At 35.7% G+C, this 18,148-nt stretch overlaps 1 protein-coding gene across 6 annotated transcripts in view; it reads right to left on the bottom strand.

Moving 5' to 3' along the window:
- PDE4D (phosphodiesterase 4D) overlaps nt 1-18,148 on the bottom strand; it is a 1,859,629-nt gene that overhangs the window by 1,196,225 nt on the left and 645,256 nt on the right. For all 6 annotated transcript variants that reach the window (XM_027863631.1, XM_027863632.1, XM_027863633.1 and 3 more), the window contains one exon: nt 1,456-1,685. In XM_027863631.1, coding sequence (XP_027719432.1) covers nt 1,456-1,685 — 230 coding nt within the window. The remainder of the gene's footprint in view (nt 1-1,455; nt 1,686-18,148) is intronic.

Raw genomic sequence — 18,148 nt, 5'->3', positions numbered from 1 at the left:
CAGGGCAGCAAGCTACTATATGGAATCGCTTGCTCTTGTCTATTAAGGCGATTTGGCTAATATTACCCTTTTATAAAAAAAAAATTATTTTTTTCTGAACTTAAGAAATAAAACAAGCATTTCCATGACATAGAATAGAAGAAAAGATGATTGTATATGAAACTGCAAATCTATTATATACAACTTGCTATTCCTTTAAAATATATAACAAAGTTATCATGTTACTTTCTTTTTTTCCTTTTTTTCTTCCCGTACTCCCCACCCTAGAGATAGCTAACTGGAAGAGTTTATTCAGTTTACTCATTACTAACATTGTACTACAGATTCAAGTCTAAGAAAGTTAAACCTCCTGTTACTTGCAAAAAGATTAAGGTGAACTAATACCATCCAAGGAGTAGTTCTCCATATCTCCGAGTGTCCAGAGACCACATAGCTAATAAAAGAAACAAGCAACTTCAGAAAAAAGAAAGGAGTTATTGGCCATACTTACAGAAACCTCAGCAAGATACCATTAATAAAAATCTAGAAACTACGTTTCCAGAAGATGGCTGAAAATTTCTTCCTGCCCAATGATCACCTCCTCACACTGTCTGCAATAGACTTTGCAGCACTCTCTGGATTATCTGGCAAGATGTCAACTGCTGGATTCATAGTTTTCCTCCTTCACTTAGGCTTCAACAAATGTTTCAAACCATCTGAGCATTTGATAGATCTGTGCTTTATTTCCTTTTCCAGTCTCATTCCCAAAGGAGATAATGAAAAGGGCTCAAATGGGGAGGGAGGGCGAGGAATAAAAGGAGGCAAAAAAGGATGGGAAAATGAAAATTTTTCAAATCCCCTGCAAAGTGGAAAGTACAAGATGCTGGATAACCGAGAAATGACCATTGGCACAATCCTGTTAGATCTACAAGTCAAGTCCTCCCACTTCACTTTCACAGCTAAAAAAAAATCGCCTTGGGCTTAGAACCAAAAGAATATTCTAGTAAGCAGCACCTCAAAGTGCTATAGGCCAGATTATTACACACATGAATGTAATTACATCTTTTCCTTTGACTCTAATTATACCATAATTAATCTCTCCTTGATTTCAAATTCATTTTGCCTTAGTGAACAGTGCCTACTATTTCTAGATACTTATTCCCACATGGTAATTTCTCTATTAGTTCTAATTTGCTTGGCATTTTTTCTGTTGAATTACATTTGCCCAGAATATTTTTTTCCAGTAATGGTACAATATTCCCAGTTACTTGTCATCATTCATCAATATGTCTTCAACTTCCTCAGGAATATTACCAGAATTGGTCCTCCTCAAAGAATTGTCATGCTATGCACAAATCATCCTTTTTTCTCTTTATAGGACATACATTACTCAGTGAACAAAACTTTTATAAACACATCACTAAAATACTTTTTTTTCCCAAATAGAACTGGGAACTTCTTCCCATTGGCACTTACCTACTGGACTCTGCAGATGTGATGGCAATCAGTGGAAGAATCTTCAGTGGAAGACTGGTGGGCCTTTGTAGGTTCTCTGATTCACTTTTTAAGTCTGCTTGCTCCAGCTGTCTGAAAGCCAGCGGAGGAAGCTGGACATTACGACAGGAGAGTCTCCTTACTAGGTAAGGCTCCATTCCTCGGAATGGATCTTCCCCCTCAGTGCTCGAGTGCAATGTTTCCTCAGATGCCTGCAGAAGTCCAGAGGAATAGACTTGGTCAACAATTGTTTCCTATGTTTCTTATGGATTATTAACATAGTAATTTGAGAGGGAAACAAAGGAAGTTGATTTTCTTTAACATGTAAACACCTAACTCTAAAGAGGAAGTGGAAATAGATTTAGGAGAGGAACTTTAGATTTAAATGCAGAATGGTAGGTGTACTAGCTGAGATTTGAAAAGATACAAGAAAGATGATGATCTGACTGAATGATATTAAAATCAAGCTTCAATTTTCCAGAAATTTTCTGTATAAAATAACAAAAGAAATAAAGGATGATGGAGGAATTATGCTGAATATACATTAGATAGATAATTACTGAAATAACAGCACATATGCAAATAGAAGTTGTATCTAAATTGATAGTAGATACACATGTCAGTAACAAGTAGTTAATTTTACACACACACACACACACACACACACAGAGACACACAGACACACACACCTCTAAGTGGTACAGTGAATAGAATACTGGATTTGGAGTCAGAAAAATCCGCGTTCAAATCTGACCTCAGATACTTAATAACTGTGTGACCCTAAGCCTGGCATTAACCTATCATTGTCAGTTTTTTCATCTCTAAAAATGATGATAATAATAACAACACCTACCTCCCTAGTTGTGAGGATAAAATGAGATTATATATATGTATATATATAATATATATATTATATATATAGATCACTATGCAAATATGAATTATTATATATTATTACATATTTTTATGTAACTGGTTTTTCATTAACCCAGTGAAGTAGATAGAGGAAGTATTATTACTCTCATTTTACACATGAAGAAACTAAAACCCAATGTAGTGGTGTGACCTGATCAGTCATGACTCACGGATAAAATAACTCACTATCAGCTCCTAGTATCACACCCAGAGCTCTAACTCCAAATGTGGTATTCTTTTCACCATATTTAGCATATACTATGTGTAGAGCACTGTGATAAGGACTGAGACAGAAACAAAAATGCATAAGAAGGGCCTTAACCTAAGAAACTTGTAATCTAAGATAGGAGATAGGGCATTTTCACTAATCAATTCAATTCAATTTATCCAGGACATATTACATATCAAGTGCTAAGACAGGTACTGTACTCAGTCCTGGGGACATCTACACAAAAAATAAACTACTCCTATTCTCAAGGAGCTTACATTCCTTTTTTTTGGGGGGGGGCAAACGATGAGTATTTATATAAATATATGCAAAATAAATATAAAGACATTTCCCACAAAGGAAAAGAAGACAGCATCTGGAGAATTATGACAGGCCTCATGTAGAAGATATGAAGCTAAACCCTGAAGGAAGTTTGGGTACTTGAGCTAAGTCATAAAAAACCTATTGATTTTATGAGGAAATGAAGGGAGGGCATTCCAGGTATGGATGGGGAGGGAGGATGGGAGGAGACAGCTATCGCAAAGGCTTGGAGACAAGAGATGGAATGTTACATGTAGGAGTATCAAGGCCAGCTTGGCTGGAATGTAACATGAAAAATAATGCTCAACAAGCCTAGAAAGGCAATGTGGAGCCATGTCATGGAAGGCTTTAAATGCCAAACAGAGAAATTTATATTTACTATCAGAAGGAATTGAAAATCACTTTAGTTTCTTAAGCAGGTGAGTGATATAGTTATACCTGTGCTTTAAGAATATGACTTTGGCAAATGTGTGGGAAGACATATTAGAAAGGGTAGAAATTGGAGGTAGAGAGACATTGAAGGCTACTAATACAGTTCAGGCAAGAGACAATGAGGGCTTGAGCTAGGGTGGTGACTGTGTAAAGAAAGTAAAAAAGATGGATATAAGAGATATTATGAACATAGGTAAGTAGGCATCTGATTGAATGGGAGGAGTAAAGGGAGAAGGAAGAGCTGGGTATGAGTCTGAGGTTGATAACAAGGATGCCTTGAAGGATCAAGGTACCCACAAGAGAAGTTAAGAAGAGGGAAGAGTTTGGGGGGATGGGAAAGATAAGAAAATATAACATAAAAGGGTATGGAAGAAAACAGTGATACAAAGACAATTTTATTAGAATTAGAATGAAAGGGGTAATCATTTTCAGCTAGGGGAATATGGAAGACTTTATGGAGGAGGTGGCATTTGATCTGAGTATTGAAGGATTTCAACTGGAAGAAGTACAAGAGAAGGTATTCCATACCTTATGGCCTGATATGTGGTATAATGAGAGCAAAAGACACAAAGGTAAGACATTCTGGGATGCATCTGGACAAGGGTAAATAGTCTAGTTTGGGTAGAGAATAGGGAGTTGGATGTTAGGGTAGTGAAATGAAAATAGAATGGTACATTGGAGCTCCATTGTTATGGACCTTAACAGTAGGCTAAGAAATCTGGACTTTATTCAGTAAGTAATGGGGAACCATTGAAGTTATTACTTGTGCTTTTCATTTTCATGTAAAGGGTAATATGATCACAGCTATATCTTAGGATGTATAATCTGACAGCAGTATGTAGGATCAACTGGAAGTGAGATTGAACACCGAGAGACTACTGTAAGAGTTTCGATGAGAGGTGGCAATAGTTTGAGCTAGTGGAAATGGTAAAGATACAATGTCTGTTGCCTAAATGTAAGTGATCTGATGGCCACTGATAGGATTTTTGAGATGAAAAAGATGAATGATGCAGAGATAATTTTTAAGGTTTTAAGTTTGGGTAGATAGGAGAATGAATGGAGAATGAACTGACTGTAATGGGAAAGTAAGGAGAAAAAGAGAATTGTTTTGGAAAAAATAAAACCTATATAGAGAAATGAACTACAAACATACATATCTATATACATGTAAAAAATCTCTCTCTCTTTATACACACACACAGAGACACACACACACATATATATACATACACATATATATGTATGTATATATACACACATATAACCTTGATAGTGAATTTCTTTTTCCAAACTGCTAATTTACTCATTTGTGATTTATGTGCTTTTGAAAGTAGAAAAGATTTGGTTACAGTAGGCCAAAAACAATTCTGCAGGCAAAGATGAAGTGGGAGGCAACATAGTACACAAAGAAAGGGCAGTGTACTTAATGTTAGAGGGACTGGATTCAAATTCCAGCTCTACCATTTAGTTCCTTCTTTTCTTCCAACTTTAGTCCCACTTTCTTCATCTATTTAAAAATAAACATGGGATTGGACTAGATGATTCCCAAGGTGCTTTCCAGCTCTACATTCCGTTATCCTATGAAACACATTTTAATGTTGTGATAGTGAGATCTGATAAGGTTCACTAAGATTCTTAATAAATTTTTGTTGTTCAGTCATTTCAGTCGTGTCAGACTCTTCATAACCCCATTTGGGGTTTTCTTGGCAAAGATACTGGTGCAGTTTGGCATTCTCTTCTCCAGTTCATTTTACAGATGAGGAAACTGAGGCAGACAGGGTGAAGTGATTTGCCAAGGGTCACACAGGTACCAAGTGTCTGAGGCCACATTTGAATTCAGTCTTGCTGACTCCAGGTCTGTCACTCTATCCACTGTGCTACCTACCTGCCCCTTAATGAATAATGAACTTACTACTAATAAAATATTTTCTTTCTGACTGCTAAAAAAGACAGAATCCAGGAGATATTCTGTGAAGTGAGAGATATGGATTAACAGAGGAAAGAACATACCCAAAGGTAAGACTCTTGTCTTTCAGTTGAGAAAAGGAGTTCCAGTGTGTTTGCAAAGGGAATCTGACCCATGCTTTAGAACATCAGTACTCCTGTGGATGCACCCAACTTGCATTTCACACAGCTTATATTTTACTTTACACATTTCAGGAGAAAAATTAATGACTTAGGCCTGCAGACACAGTTTTTCTAAATGAACCAGAATAAAAGGCCCTTTGTTGACAAATAAGGAATCAGTATAGCAAAGCACCCAAAACAATAAAAAAAAAAACCTGGCAATGACATCCTCATATCTTTATCCAAGAACTTATGGACCATGAGCATAGACAATATAAAACTGCAGCAAAGGTACTTTATATAAAACAAATACCAGGAAGAAAGGTTAAATAACTTTTATTTCTATTGACAGAACAGCCTCCAAAGTCAGTTATTCAACTTCTTGTACGAGAACTAATTCTATTAAAATGCATAAACACATGAGTCAGCTTAAACAAATAATTCTTACCAATTTAATTTTCTATATTAGAAAAAAATAAGAAAATAAATGTTCATATCCTAACATTTTCCATCTGAAGGAAGACAATCACTGAATCACAGAATCTCAGAGAGACCTCAGAGGCAAACAATCAATTAGTCAACAAATTTGGACCTATCCTTTGGACCAGGCACTGTGATAAATGCTGGGGATTCATAAAGAATTCCTACTTCCAAGGATCTTACATTCCATTGAGGGAGACATTAAAAATGCCCATCAATTGGGGAGTGACTGAACATGTTGTGGTATATGATTGTGATGGAACACTATTGTGCTACAAGAAATGATGAGCTCAGTGATCTTAGTAAAACATGGATAGACTTGCACAAAATAATGAAATGGAATGAGCAGAACCAAGAGAACCTTGTATTCAGTAATAGCAACATTGTTTTAAGAACAATGTTGAGTGAATAAGTCATTTTGACTATTATAAATACCCAAATTAACTACAAAGGACATATTAAGGAAGATAGCATCTGCATCCAGAGAAGGAACTGATAAATAGAAGTATGTATAGAACAATTTTACATGTATATATACACATATGTGTCTAATGGTAGCCATCTCTAGGGTGGGAGGAAGAGGGAAGAAAATTAGAAAAATAAATAAATTTACATGATAACTATTATATATTTAAATGGAATAGCAAATTGAACATAATAGATTTGAAGTTTTATACACAATCATATTTTTATTATACTATGTTATGAAAATTCTTGCTTTATTCCATAAATTAAAGATAAGATGAATAACAATTAAAAAATAATCACAAAGAAGTTAAATACAGGGTATCTCAAAAGTCTTAGTGCAGTCTTAGCTTTAAAACTGCACTAAGACTTTTGGGCTACCTCGTATAAGTTAGTTTTGGAGGTAGGGCACTAGCAGTTGGGTGAATCTAGCTCATTTTGGATCCTTTTAAAAAATCCTTAAGTACCATACCAATCAAACTACCAAAAAGTTATTTTACGGAATTAGAAAAAGATAACAAGATTCATTTGAAATAACAAAATGTCCAGAATATCAAGAGAACTAATGAAAAGAAATGCAGGGGAAGATGGCCTAGCCATTCCAGATCTTAAATTGTATTATAAAGCAGCAAACATCAAAACTGCTTGGTACTGATTAAGAAATAGAGTGGTGGATCAGTGGAATAGGTTAAGTATGCAAGATGCTGTAGTCAATGATTATAGTAATCTGTTATTTGATAAACCCAAAGACCCCAGCTTCTGGGATAAGAACTCACTCTTTGAAAAAAACTGCTGGGAAAACTGGAAAAGAGTATGGCACAAACTAGGCATAGACCAAAATCTCACACCATATACCAAAAGAAAGTCAAAATGTGTTCAGGATTTAGATATAAAGGCTGATACTGTAAGCAAACTGGGAGAGCAAGGAATAGTTTACCTATCAGATTTATGAAGATAAGAAGAATTCATGACCAAACAGGAGATAGAGAACATTACAAAAAGCAAAATGGATAACTTTGATTACATTAAATTGAAAAGTTTTTGCACAAACAAAGCCAATGCAACCAAGATTAGAAGGAAGGTAGAAAATTGGGGGAAAAAAATTTTACAACCAGTGTCTCTGATAAGGGCCTCATTTCTAAAATATGTAGAGAATTAAGTCAAATTTATAAGAATACAAGTCATTCCCCAATTGATAAATGGTCAAAGGATATGAACAGGCAGTTCTCAGATGAAGAAATTAAAGCCATCTATAGTCATATGAAAAAATGCTCTAAATCACTATTGATTAGAGAAATGTGAATCAAAACAACTCTGAGGTACCACATCATATCTATCAGATTGGCCAACATGACAAAACAGGAAAATGATAAATGTTGGAGAAGATGTGGAAAAATTGGAACACTAATACATTGTTGGTGGAGTTGTGAACTGATCCAACCATTTTGGAAAGCAATTTAGAACTATGCCCCAAGGGCTATAAAAATGTGCATACCCTCTGACCCAGCAATACCACTTCTAGAGCTGTATCCCAAAGAGATCATACAAATGGGAAAAGGACGCATATGTACAAAAATATTTATAGCAACTCTTTCTGTGGTGGCAAAGAATTGGAAATTGAGAGGATGCCCATCAACTGGAGAATGGCTGAACAAGTTGTGATATATGAATGTAATGGAATACTACTGTGCTATAAGAAATGATGAGTAGGCAGACTTCAGAAAAACCTGGAAATACTTGTATGAACTGATGCTGAGTGAAGTGAGCAGAACCAGGAGAACATCGTACACAGCGACAGTCACGTTGTGCGATGACTAATATTTATAGACTTAACCCTTCTCAGAAATACAAGGATCTAAGACATTTCCAAAGGCCTCTTGACGGAAAAATGCTATCCACGTCCAAAGAAGGAACTATGGAGTTTGAATGCAGATCAAAGCATACTATGTGCTATTTTTTTTCTTTTGTTGTGTTTTGTTTCCTCTTTGTGGTGGTTCCTCTTATTGGTTGTAATTCTTACTTACAACATCACTAATGTGAAAATATGTTTAATAGGAATATATATGTATGGCTTATATCATATTGCATGCCATCTTGGGGAAGGAGGTGGGAGGCAAGGGGAGAAAAATTTAAAATTCAAAAGTTTATGGAAGTGATTGTTGATAATTCAAAATAAATTAATTAAACATTTAAAAAATCCTTAAGTAGTGGTAATCTAGTCTCCATTTGAAGATGAGGACATACCACTTTCCAAAGGCAGCTCTTTTCAATTTTGGAAAGCTCTAATTCATAGATACTTTTCTTTGCATTTAGCCAAAATCTTCCTCTATTCAACTTCTACCCACTTCTGAGGGTGGCCTTCTAAGGCCAAGCAGACCAAGCCTAATACCTCTCCCATATAACTGATTATTAAGTACTGATTTTTAAAGATAACTTTCAGGATTCTCCTCCCATTTTTTTTTTCTCTAGGCTTACCATGTTCAATTCTTTCAAATCATTTGCATTTGGCATTGATTTAGATCTTCTCATCAGCCTGGTTTTTCAACTCTATATGTCCTCTGGTTTGTCATTGTCCTTCCTACCATCATGGGGAAGTATTTCATTCATTGCTAAAGAACATGTTCACATTCAGTTCAATAACATGGTTTTCTACGGGAAAAAGCTTATAATCTACAATGTGGAAGAGTTTACGCTTTAAAATCTAGTAGAGGCAACTAGATGGTACAGTGGATAGAATGTTAAATAAACCTGGAGTCAGGAAGACTCAAATCTGGCCTCATATGCTTTACTAGCTATGGGACCATGGACAGATTATTTAGTATCTCTTGACCTCACTTTCTTTTTCTGCAAAATGGAGTTAACAATAGCACCTACCTCCCAAATTTGAGAGGATAAAGTAAGATAATATTTCTGAAAGTGTTTGTAAACCTTAAAATGCTATAAAAGGCTACTATTTATAATACTATTACTTATAAAATATAGATCATATAATAACTGTCACTATTGTTTAGTGAATATGCACACTCATTATTGATATGGCTACTATGATCCCTGGGAAATAATAGTCTTAGGAGGTTTCCAAATATGCATCATAAATAAAATAGAAAGTTGTACTAGTGAATTGGACGTGAATCTGTTATATGGTAATGAATGAAATCCTCCCTCATAATTAGCCTTTTTTAATTCATGGAAATGACTGACAGGACAAATATCAACATAATATATTCCAATGCCTCAAAACAGATTCATCTATTTGAATGACATATCAAGGAAATTGATTTCATAGTAGTTAGCAGCGGGATTTGATACTGATTGAGAAGGAGGGGGATTTTGTGGAAAGGGAGCATTCCATAATGGGAAAGGAATTAGGAGGTGCCCTGGATTTTAGATCTGGAAAGTCTTTGGGCCTCAGATTTCTCATGAATGAATATTGGATTAGATGATCTTTCAAGTCCCTTTTAGGCCTGATAATACATGAAAAATACAATTACTTCCATTTTCTTTTGCTTCTGTAACCTATCATTCAGTCCATACCAAGTTATTCTTTATGTATTTATACTTTCTTTCCAACTAGAGAGGAAGATATTCTATGGCTTGCTTCTGTGTAACATAACTGGAAGAAAACAAAAAGATGGGTCATTATTTTAAGAAGAAACTTTTGGGTATGGAGGAGCATTTCTAGCCAAGAATCAGTACAGGCTGAGTAAAATCCTACAATAGAAAAAATAAACTTTTAACAGACTTGAGGCTGCCTGGTGGCACAGAGCATAAGGCTCTGAACTTGACAACAGGAAGATCTGAGTTCAAATGCCTTAGAGACTTATTTACTCTATGACATGGACAAGTCTATGAGCCTTATTTTCTTCTAATATAAAATAGAGATAACAGTACCTACCTCCTCAGAGTATTGCAAGTATCAAATAAGACAGTATGTGTTAAGCATTTCCAAGAATGAGTAGAAATTTTCAAATATAAACAAAAGGAAAAAGAAACAGGTAAATTAATTTGAGCAAAATTGAAAGAATCTGTATCATGATGTAGTATTAACATTCTAATATGGGGAGAAGAAACGAGTGTTCCATCAGAACCTCTTCCAAGAGTATGAAAAAATATTCAATAAGATAGAACAGCTAGGGGTGAATTCATTTGGTTATGAAGGCTTTATGGGAGAAATAAGGGAGGATGAAATAAATATACTAGTGTAGGAAGAGGAAAAAAGAGAATAGAACTTATTTCTCACAACTGAGGAGCTTGAGAAGAAAAGTATACAGACATAGAGAAAGGGAGGTGGGAATGGCATACCTCTCTTGGCTGAAACCAAAGAAGAGTTGAACACACACACACACACACACACACACACACACACACACACTGTGCACATGTGTGATCTGATGCAGAAATACAACAAGCCTAATACAGGGAAGTAAGCAGTAATTAAGAGGAGAGGATGTCTGATTAAGAGGGAAGGTAAAATTAGGGAGGAAATACTCAATGGCAAAACAAACTTCTTGATCCCAAAGATAAATTAAAAAGGAGAACAAAGGAACTAACATCTAAGAGCGATGCACACCAAATGGGGGAATTGCTGAACAAATCGTGTGGTATATGAATGTAACGTCATGTTTCTGTGCCATAAGAAATGAAAATAGAGATATCAGAGTATCTTAGGCTCTCCATAAACTGATGCAGAATGAAGGGTACAAAATCAGGAGAACAATTTATACAATGTCAACAATATTGTGAACTTTGAAATAACTAAGGCCTCAGAATAATGCTATGACCAGCCATGTGTCCAGAGGATCTATGATGAAGAATGTTCCCCACCAACTGACAGAGATGTGTTGTACACAAGGTGCAGAAAGAGACATGCATTTTTGGACATGACCACTATGCACATATATTTCCTTGACTATGCTTAATTGATACAAGGTCTTGATTTTGTTCCTCTCCGTAATTAAAGGAGGAGGATAGGATTTCAAGAAAAAAAGACCATTGAAAGATATTTTAAACATAAATTTATAGAAGAGAAGAAGAGATTTAAAAGGAAGTTGACATAAGAAGGATCATGTCAAAAATAATGAAGAATCCATTATATACTTCTTTAAAAAAATCAAGTAGTGTGAAATGGAGATTCACAGTTTCATATACTTTTCTGGTGCTAAAGTTCAGAATAAAATATTTTAAAGAAGTTTTTCAAATTATTAAAAGCACTGCACATTTTATCAAGGGCACAATTCAGTTGATTTTCCTCCTCTGGTTTAATTCTAGGGTCACATTAATGTATTGTCAGCGCAATGAATGGCTGTTGAAGCCATGTGTTCTGGTGGATCAGAAATATTTAATAACTAATAATAATAAACATAGTGAAGCAAAGTGACAAAGAGTGATTGTAGCAAGGGGGCATAATGAAACAAGAATAGCTTCTTGTCCATTCTAGAATTCTGTATTATGCAAGTTTAAGCAGGACACTATATTGTTATGACTTGAAGCACATTGTCCTATAGTTAAAGAAATTTGGGGCAGTAGAAATACCACAGTTTCTTTCTTTCTTTCTTTTTTTTTTTTGGTGAGGCAATTGGGGGTTAAGTGACTTGTTCAGAGTCACACAGCTAGTAAGTGTTATGTGTCTGAGGCTGGATTTGAACTTAGGTCCTTCTGAATCCAAGGCTGGTGCTCTATCTGATGCGCTGCCCAGCTGCCCCCAAACAGCACAGTTTCTACAGTCAGAAGTTCAAATGATAGCTCTGTCACTTAATCACCTGGGTGTTTAACCTCTTTAGGTCTCAGTTTCCTCAACTACAAAGTGGGATGGTTGAACTACATTATCTGTAAAGTGCCTTTCAATTCTAAACCTACAATCTCTTGATATTCACTGGATATTCCTTGGAAACTGCATTTATCCTTTCAGAACTATTGTACTACTTAGTAAGTTATTGTCTGGGTACCTTAATGATTCAAAAGTGGGATTACATATTTCTAATGGGACAGTTGTCATTATTTAGAGATTTATTCCATGTGTATTAAAGTAATACTTGAGAATATGGTTCAATAAAGAATCTCAGAATCAGAGTTGGAAAGGCCCTTCATGGTCATCTGGTCCAACCATTCACTACTCAATTCATAAATTTCCTCTACAGCATCCACCCAAAGTACTCATTTGTAGCTTGAACACTTCATACTGAGAAATGCTCATTACTACATGAGGCAGCACATTCTGTTTAAGACAGCTACGGTGGTTAGGAGTTTCTTCCTCATTCTAACTCCCACCTGATGGCCCTAGTTCTGCCTTCTAGAGGAATATGGAACAAATCAAACCCCTTTTCCACCTTGCAGTGCCTTAGATATTTGGAGATAGTAATTATACCCTTCTCATCTTTAGATTACTCATCCTTAGATCCAGATAGGTGACCTGGTACATTAAGTGCTTAACTTAGAGGTAGGAAATCATGAATTCAAATTCTCCTTCAAACTCTTCCAGGACCACAAAGCACCTGGTAATTTATAACTATAAACCAGAAGAGATCTTGAGCTATAATATTCTAACAGGCAAAATAAATAAGCATACAATCAAAAACAATAACATACCCATATTTGTGTGTATATATATATATATATATATATATGTATGTATTTAATATGATCTGAAACACATATAATTTACATGACAAGGGAAGCCCTTATACCTCTATATTCTGTGCTGGCTAGACCATATCTAGATTATTCATTCACTTCTGGGTACCAGAATTTTGGAAGAAGATTAAGAATTTATAGTGTGCCTAGAGGAAGATAGGATGGTGAGAGTACCCAAAAATAGGTTATAATAATGATGTCTCTGTGTGTATATACATATAGTTTTCCTGTATTTCATCTTTATGGTTTATAGTGTATGATAACAGGTATTTTGTTTCCTCCTCACAACAACTTTTGGAGGTAGGTTCTATTATTATTCCCATTTTACCCAAGAAAAACCTGAGACACAGGGAGATCAAGAGGTGTACCCTGAGTCACAAAGCTAGTAGTTGTCTGAGGTAGGATTCTAATTCAGGTCTTCCTGACACCAAGTCCAGGGCTTTATACACTTTGCCACCAACTAGCTTCATTTTTTGCTTTGTCTTTGGCAACTATATCACACTAATGAATTGTAATAGAGTTTGAAGTCAATCAATACTTTAGGTATCAAGTTGTAATTTCTCTGAGCTTCAATTTAGTCATTTGCATAACAGAGACAATAATACTTACATAGGGTTGTTATGAAGATTGAATGTGATATTTTGGAGATATTAGAGAATCATTCCATGTGTATTTAAATATGTATATTTGAGAATATAGCTCAATATAGAAGATCATAGAATCAGAGTTGGGTAGCAATACTTAAATAGGGTTGATGTGAAGATCTAATGTGATAATGCATGTATCATATTTTATAAAATCTAAAGTATGATGCAAATGGTAATTCCCTTTCCCTTACAAATCTTAGTTTCCAACCAAGGGCTTAAAAATAGATAACAATTACTGTCAATGGAACTGGGTAGCAGTTATCAGGTCTGATAAATATCAGCAGACTCCCCATCACATCTTGTCTCATTTTCCAAGAAGATAACCTTTCTCCTAATTGGTATGTCACATCTCTCTATGGTGACCTCTGCATTCTTCAAAAGGAAATCATGAAAAATCATGATGTGCATGCAGTCCCTTCTTGAGAGTTGCAAAATATTTCCTTGCATCTAATGTCACTGATTGATTCTCCTTATCATTGCATAAAACAGGACTCTTCCTCAAAAGGTCCAGCTTCAAGCTCTATGGAGAAAACCACAACAACCTCATAACTATTATCAGGCTTCAGTAGTTAAATTTTTTTTCTCTTTTTTCTTCTGCATCACATCCATCCACCTGACAACCTCTTGACATGAGTAAAGATAGTCTTTCCTTTCTTCAGAAACTTCTCCTTTCTGGCTTCTTTTTTGAGTCATTTCTTCTATCCTCTAAATGTCATCTTTATCCTCTTTAATATACTGGGATTTTTAAAGGTGACTCTTCTACCCATTCATCTCTAACAGGGACAACAAGTTAAAGTACACGTAAATAACAAACATTGTATATGTAAATCAGTGGAACATCCCTCTTTTTTCTATATTTCTTGAATGTAAATTTAAAGGTCCGGTTAAGGTTCACATGTGGAACTATTCAATCTTTTAGCATTATCAAGAAAACTTGTATTGCTAAGTGATTCAGTAAACTCTCAGTTTGTCCTATCTGTTCACTGACACTGGGTGGCAAATGATGGATATTTTTTTTTTGCTAATAAACTCCTTAAATAAAAATTTTCTTTTATCTCCCAGTGATAAGAAAATGAAGAGAAGTACACATTATTAGCATTTTATCTCCAAATAAGATATAAACATTCCACAACTCATCTTATGGAGTATGGCTCACAAATCAAAGCACATTGGAATTCATCTTAAGGCTTTTTGATATTGAAACAAAGAATTATATTAACTCAGTCAATTGGTAATCTGTATATTGTCTTACAAAAGACACTGCAACAAAATGAATTTCTTGTGAAAATGAAAACATTACCTCAGATTTAATGTCTAGTTAGCAAGTAACTCTCAAAATGTTACATATTGTAATACAAATATAATTCCAGGACAGGTAAAAAATTCTAAAATGATTCAAAGAGATCTAAATCACAATGGTCTTTCCAAAACCATTGACACAATTCCATCATTGAAATCTTTAAAAATACTTCCTAAAGGGAATAGAATAATTTGTCATCCATGCATACTACACTATTTGTTTCCCTCAATCAGAATGACTTTCTGAAGCCAGAGGGCTCAATTAACCTACTCCTAGAGCTTTGGATCTCTAACCAAGCTCCAGTTTTTCTGCAAGTCACAGAAATAGAAGAAAAATGATGGCTGTGGTCCTTTGTAAGTTAACCATCTTATAGCTGATGGTATCCAGAAACTACAACTGGGAGAAAACAATAGCCAAATCTGTTTTATGGGTCTCTAAGGGAAAAGACCACATAATGTTGCTATTTACCATTACAAAATGAATGTTACACATCATATTAATATATTCATAAGGAAGTGCACTCTCATTCTAGCCCAGACTTTGGGGCTTTGTATTTTGGAGTCCATTACTGTAAGAACCTAATACTTTATTTTGGGAGCTACTTTAAGAAGACCAGAGATAATCCAGTCCCTTAAACTTTACCATCTCTTTGAGGCTAAGTAAGGGATGATTGTATGCCTTTCACTTAGTTCTAACTAAAGCAGATAGGTTGTACGTTTCACACATTCTGTGTTTTGCTTGGTCTTGAATGAATAAATTAAATTATCTTCCTTCTGAGTCTAAGACAAGCAAACCACTTTTCTTACACTTTCCCTGGAGAAACATAATGGGGAGTCATACAGGGACTGAACAGAATTAATTTAGGTTGTAATAATGAAGCTACTCTCATGAGGGTCCAGACAGAACAGAGTTAAGGGGAGATACTTAAGTTAAATTGATTATTTTATGCTATATACAAACTGGGTAAATCAACCATAAGGACTTAAGGTCCCTTCCAGTCCATGATCAATGGTGCTATGAAAATGAGGGATGCAATACCAGTAAGTTGGTGCTGAGAGTAAGAGGGATGAGGATATGGTAGGAGTGCATTTTTGTAATTGCAAAGAACTGGAAAGTGAACAAGATCAGTGAAAGGCTGAACAAATTGTGGTATGTTAGTATCACGGAAAAATTATCTTTTTTTTTAAGAAATGTTGAATATGGGAAACTTGGGAAAAACTGAATGAACTGGGGCCAGAGCCAAGATGGCGGAGTAAAAACAATAACTTGCTTGAGCTCTCCCCTTCAAATACCAAAATGTCTCTAAACAAATTCTAAAGTGGCAGAACCCACAAAAAGACAGAGTAAAACAAATTTCCAACCCAAGACAACCTGGATAGTTGATCAGAAAGGTCTGTTGTGCCTGGCTGGGAGAGGAATACAGTTCAGCATGGGTTAAAGGCAAAGACCAGCTTCAACAAATCCAGAGCAGGCCTCAGGAGACTGAATCAAGGGAAGCTGTGGCAGTTTCGAGACTTCTCAATGCACAAATACCAAAGACAACTTAGAAGGTCAGTAGGAAAGGTCTGTTGGACCTCAGTGAGAGAGGAGCTTGGCCTGGCCCCAGTCCTAGCACAGGCCCAGGGAGGTGGCTGCTTCTGGAGTTCTAGGCCCACAGACAGAGGGGGGATCGAGCATCTGATCAGAGGGGGATTGCTAGGATGTTTTTGCTGGTGCTGAGGCAGGATTCTCTTGCTTTGCCTGTGCTTGGATCTGGGTCACAGTCCTAGGTGGTGGTCCAGGGGCAAGGAGGAGAACTGGCATGGTGGAGCTTGTGGTGATGGTAGAGAGGGAATTCTCATAGTTCCAAGACAGAAAAGAGTGCTTGTGGTCACTCATAGACCATAGCACAGGCCAGGAAAGGAGTAAACACCTCGCCTTTGATCATACTGCCTTGGAAGAACTGAAAATTTGCAGGTCCCTGAAGTATCTCTGAAAATAGATGCACAAAACCCATGAAGCTTGGAACAGTACATCCTCCACACAGGAAGCAAACCACTACCTTAACAAAGACTTTAAAACTCAAGTAATTGCCTGGGATCATGAGCAAACAGAGCAAAAGTCAGATCATAGAATCTTACTTTGGTGACAAAAAAGATCAAAACATATAACCAGAAGAAGACAACAAAGTCAAAGCTCCTACATACAAGGCCTCCAAGAAAAATATGAATCAGTCCCAGGCTATGGAAGAGCTCAAAAAGGATTTTGAGAAGCAAGTAAGAGAAGTAGAGGAAAAACTGGGAAGAGAAATGAGAGTGATGCAAGAAAATCATGAAAAACAAGTCAACAGCTTGCTAAAGGAGACCCAAAAAAATACTGAAGAAAATAACACCTTAAAAAATAGCCTAACTCAAATGGCAAAAGAGGTCCAAAAAGTCAATAAGGAGAAGAATGTCTTAAAGAGCAAAATTGGCCAAATGGAAAAGGAAGTCCAAAAGCTCAATAAAGAAAATACTTCCTTAAAAATTAGAATGGAGCAAATGTAAGCTAATGACTTTATGAGAAATCAAGAAATTATAAAACAAAACCAAAAGAATGAAAAAAAATAGAAGAGAATGTGAAATATCTCATTGGAAAAATAACTGACCTGGAAAATAGATCCAGGAGAGATAATTTAAAAATTACTGGACTATCTGAAATCCATGACCAAAAAAAGAGCCTAGACATTATCTTTCAAGAAATTATCAAGGAAAACTGCCCTGATATTCTAGAACCAAAGGGTAAAATAGAAATGGAAAGAATAAACCGATCTCCTCCTGAAAGAAATCCTTAAAGGAAAACTCCTAGAAATATTGAAGCCAAATTCCAGAGTTCCCAGGTCAAGGAGAAAATATTGCAAGCAGCGAGAGAGAAACAATTCATGTATTGTGGAAACACAACCAAGATAACATAAGATTTAGCAGCTTCTACATTAAGGGATCAGATGATATTCTGGAGGTCAAAGGAACTGGAAATAAAACCAATAATCACCTACCCAGCAAAACTGAGTATAATCCTTCAGTGGAAAAAATGGACATTCAGTGAAATAGAGGACTTTCAAGCATTCTTGATGAAAAGACCAGAGGTGAATAGAAAATTCAACTTTCAAATACAAGCCTCAAGAGAAGCATGAAGAGGTAAACAAGAAAGAGAACTCATAAGGGACTTATTAAAGTTGAACTGTTTGCATTC

This window comes from Vombatus ursinus, unplaced genomic scaffold (assembly GCF_900497805.2).
Source record: "Vombatus ursinus unplaced genomic scaffold, bare-nosed wombat genome assembly UNPS02014772.1, whole genome shotgun sequence".
NCBI lineage: Eukaryota > Metazoa > Chordata > Mammalia > Diprotodontia > Vombatidae > Vombatus > Vombatus ursinus.
Note: the sequence above shows the minus strand (reverse complement) of the source record. Positions and strands in the feature narration are given on the sequence as shown.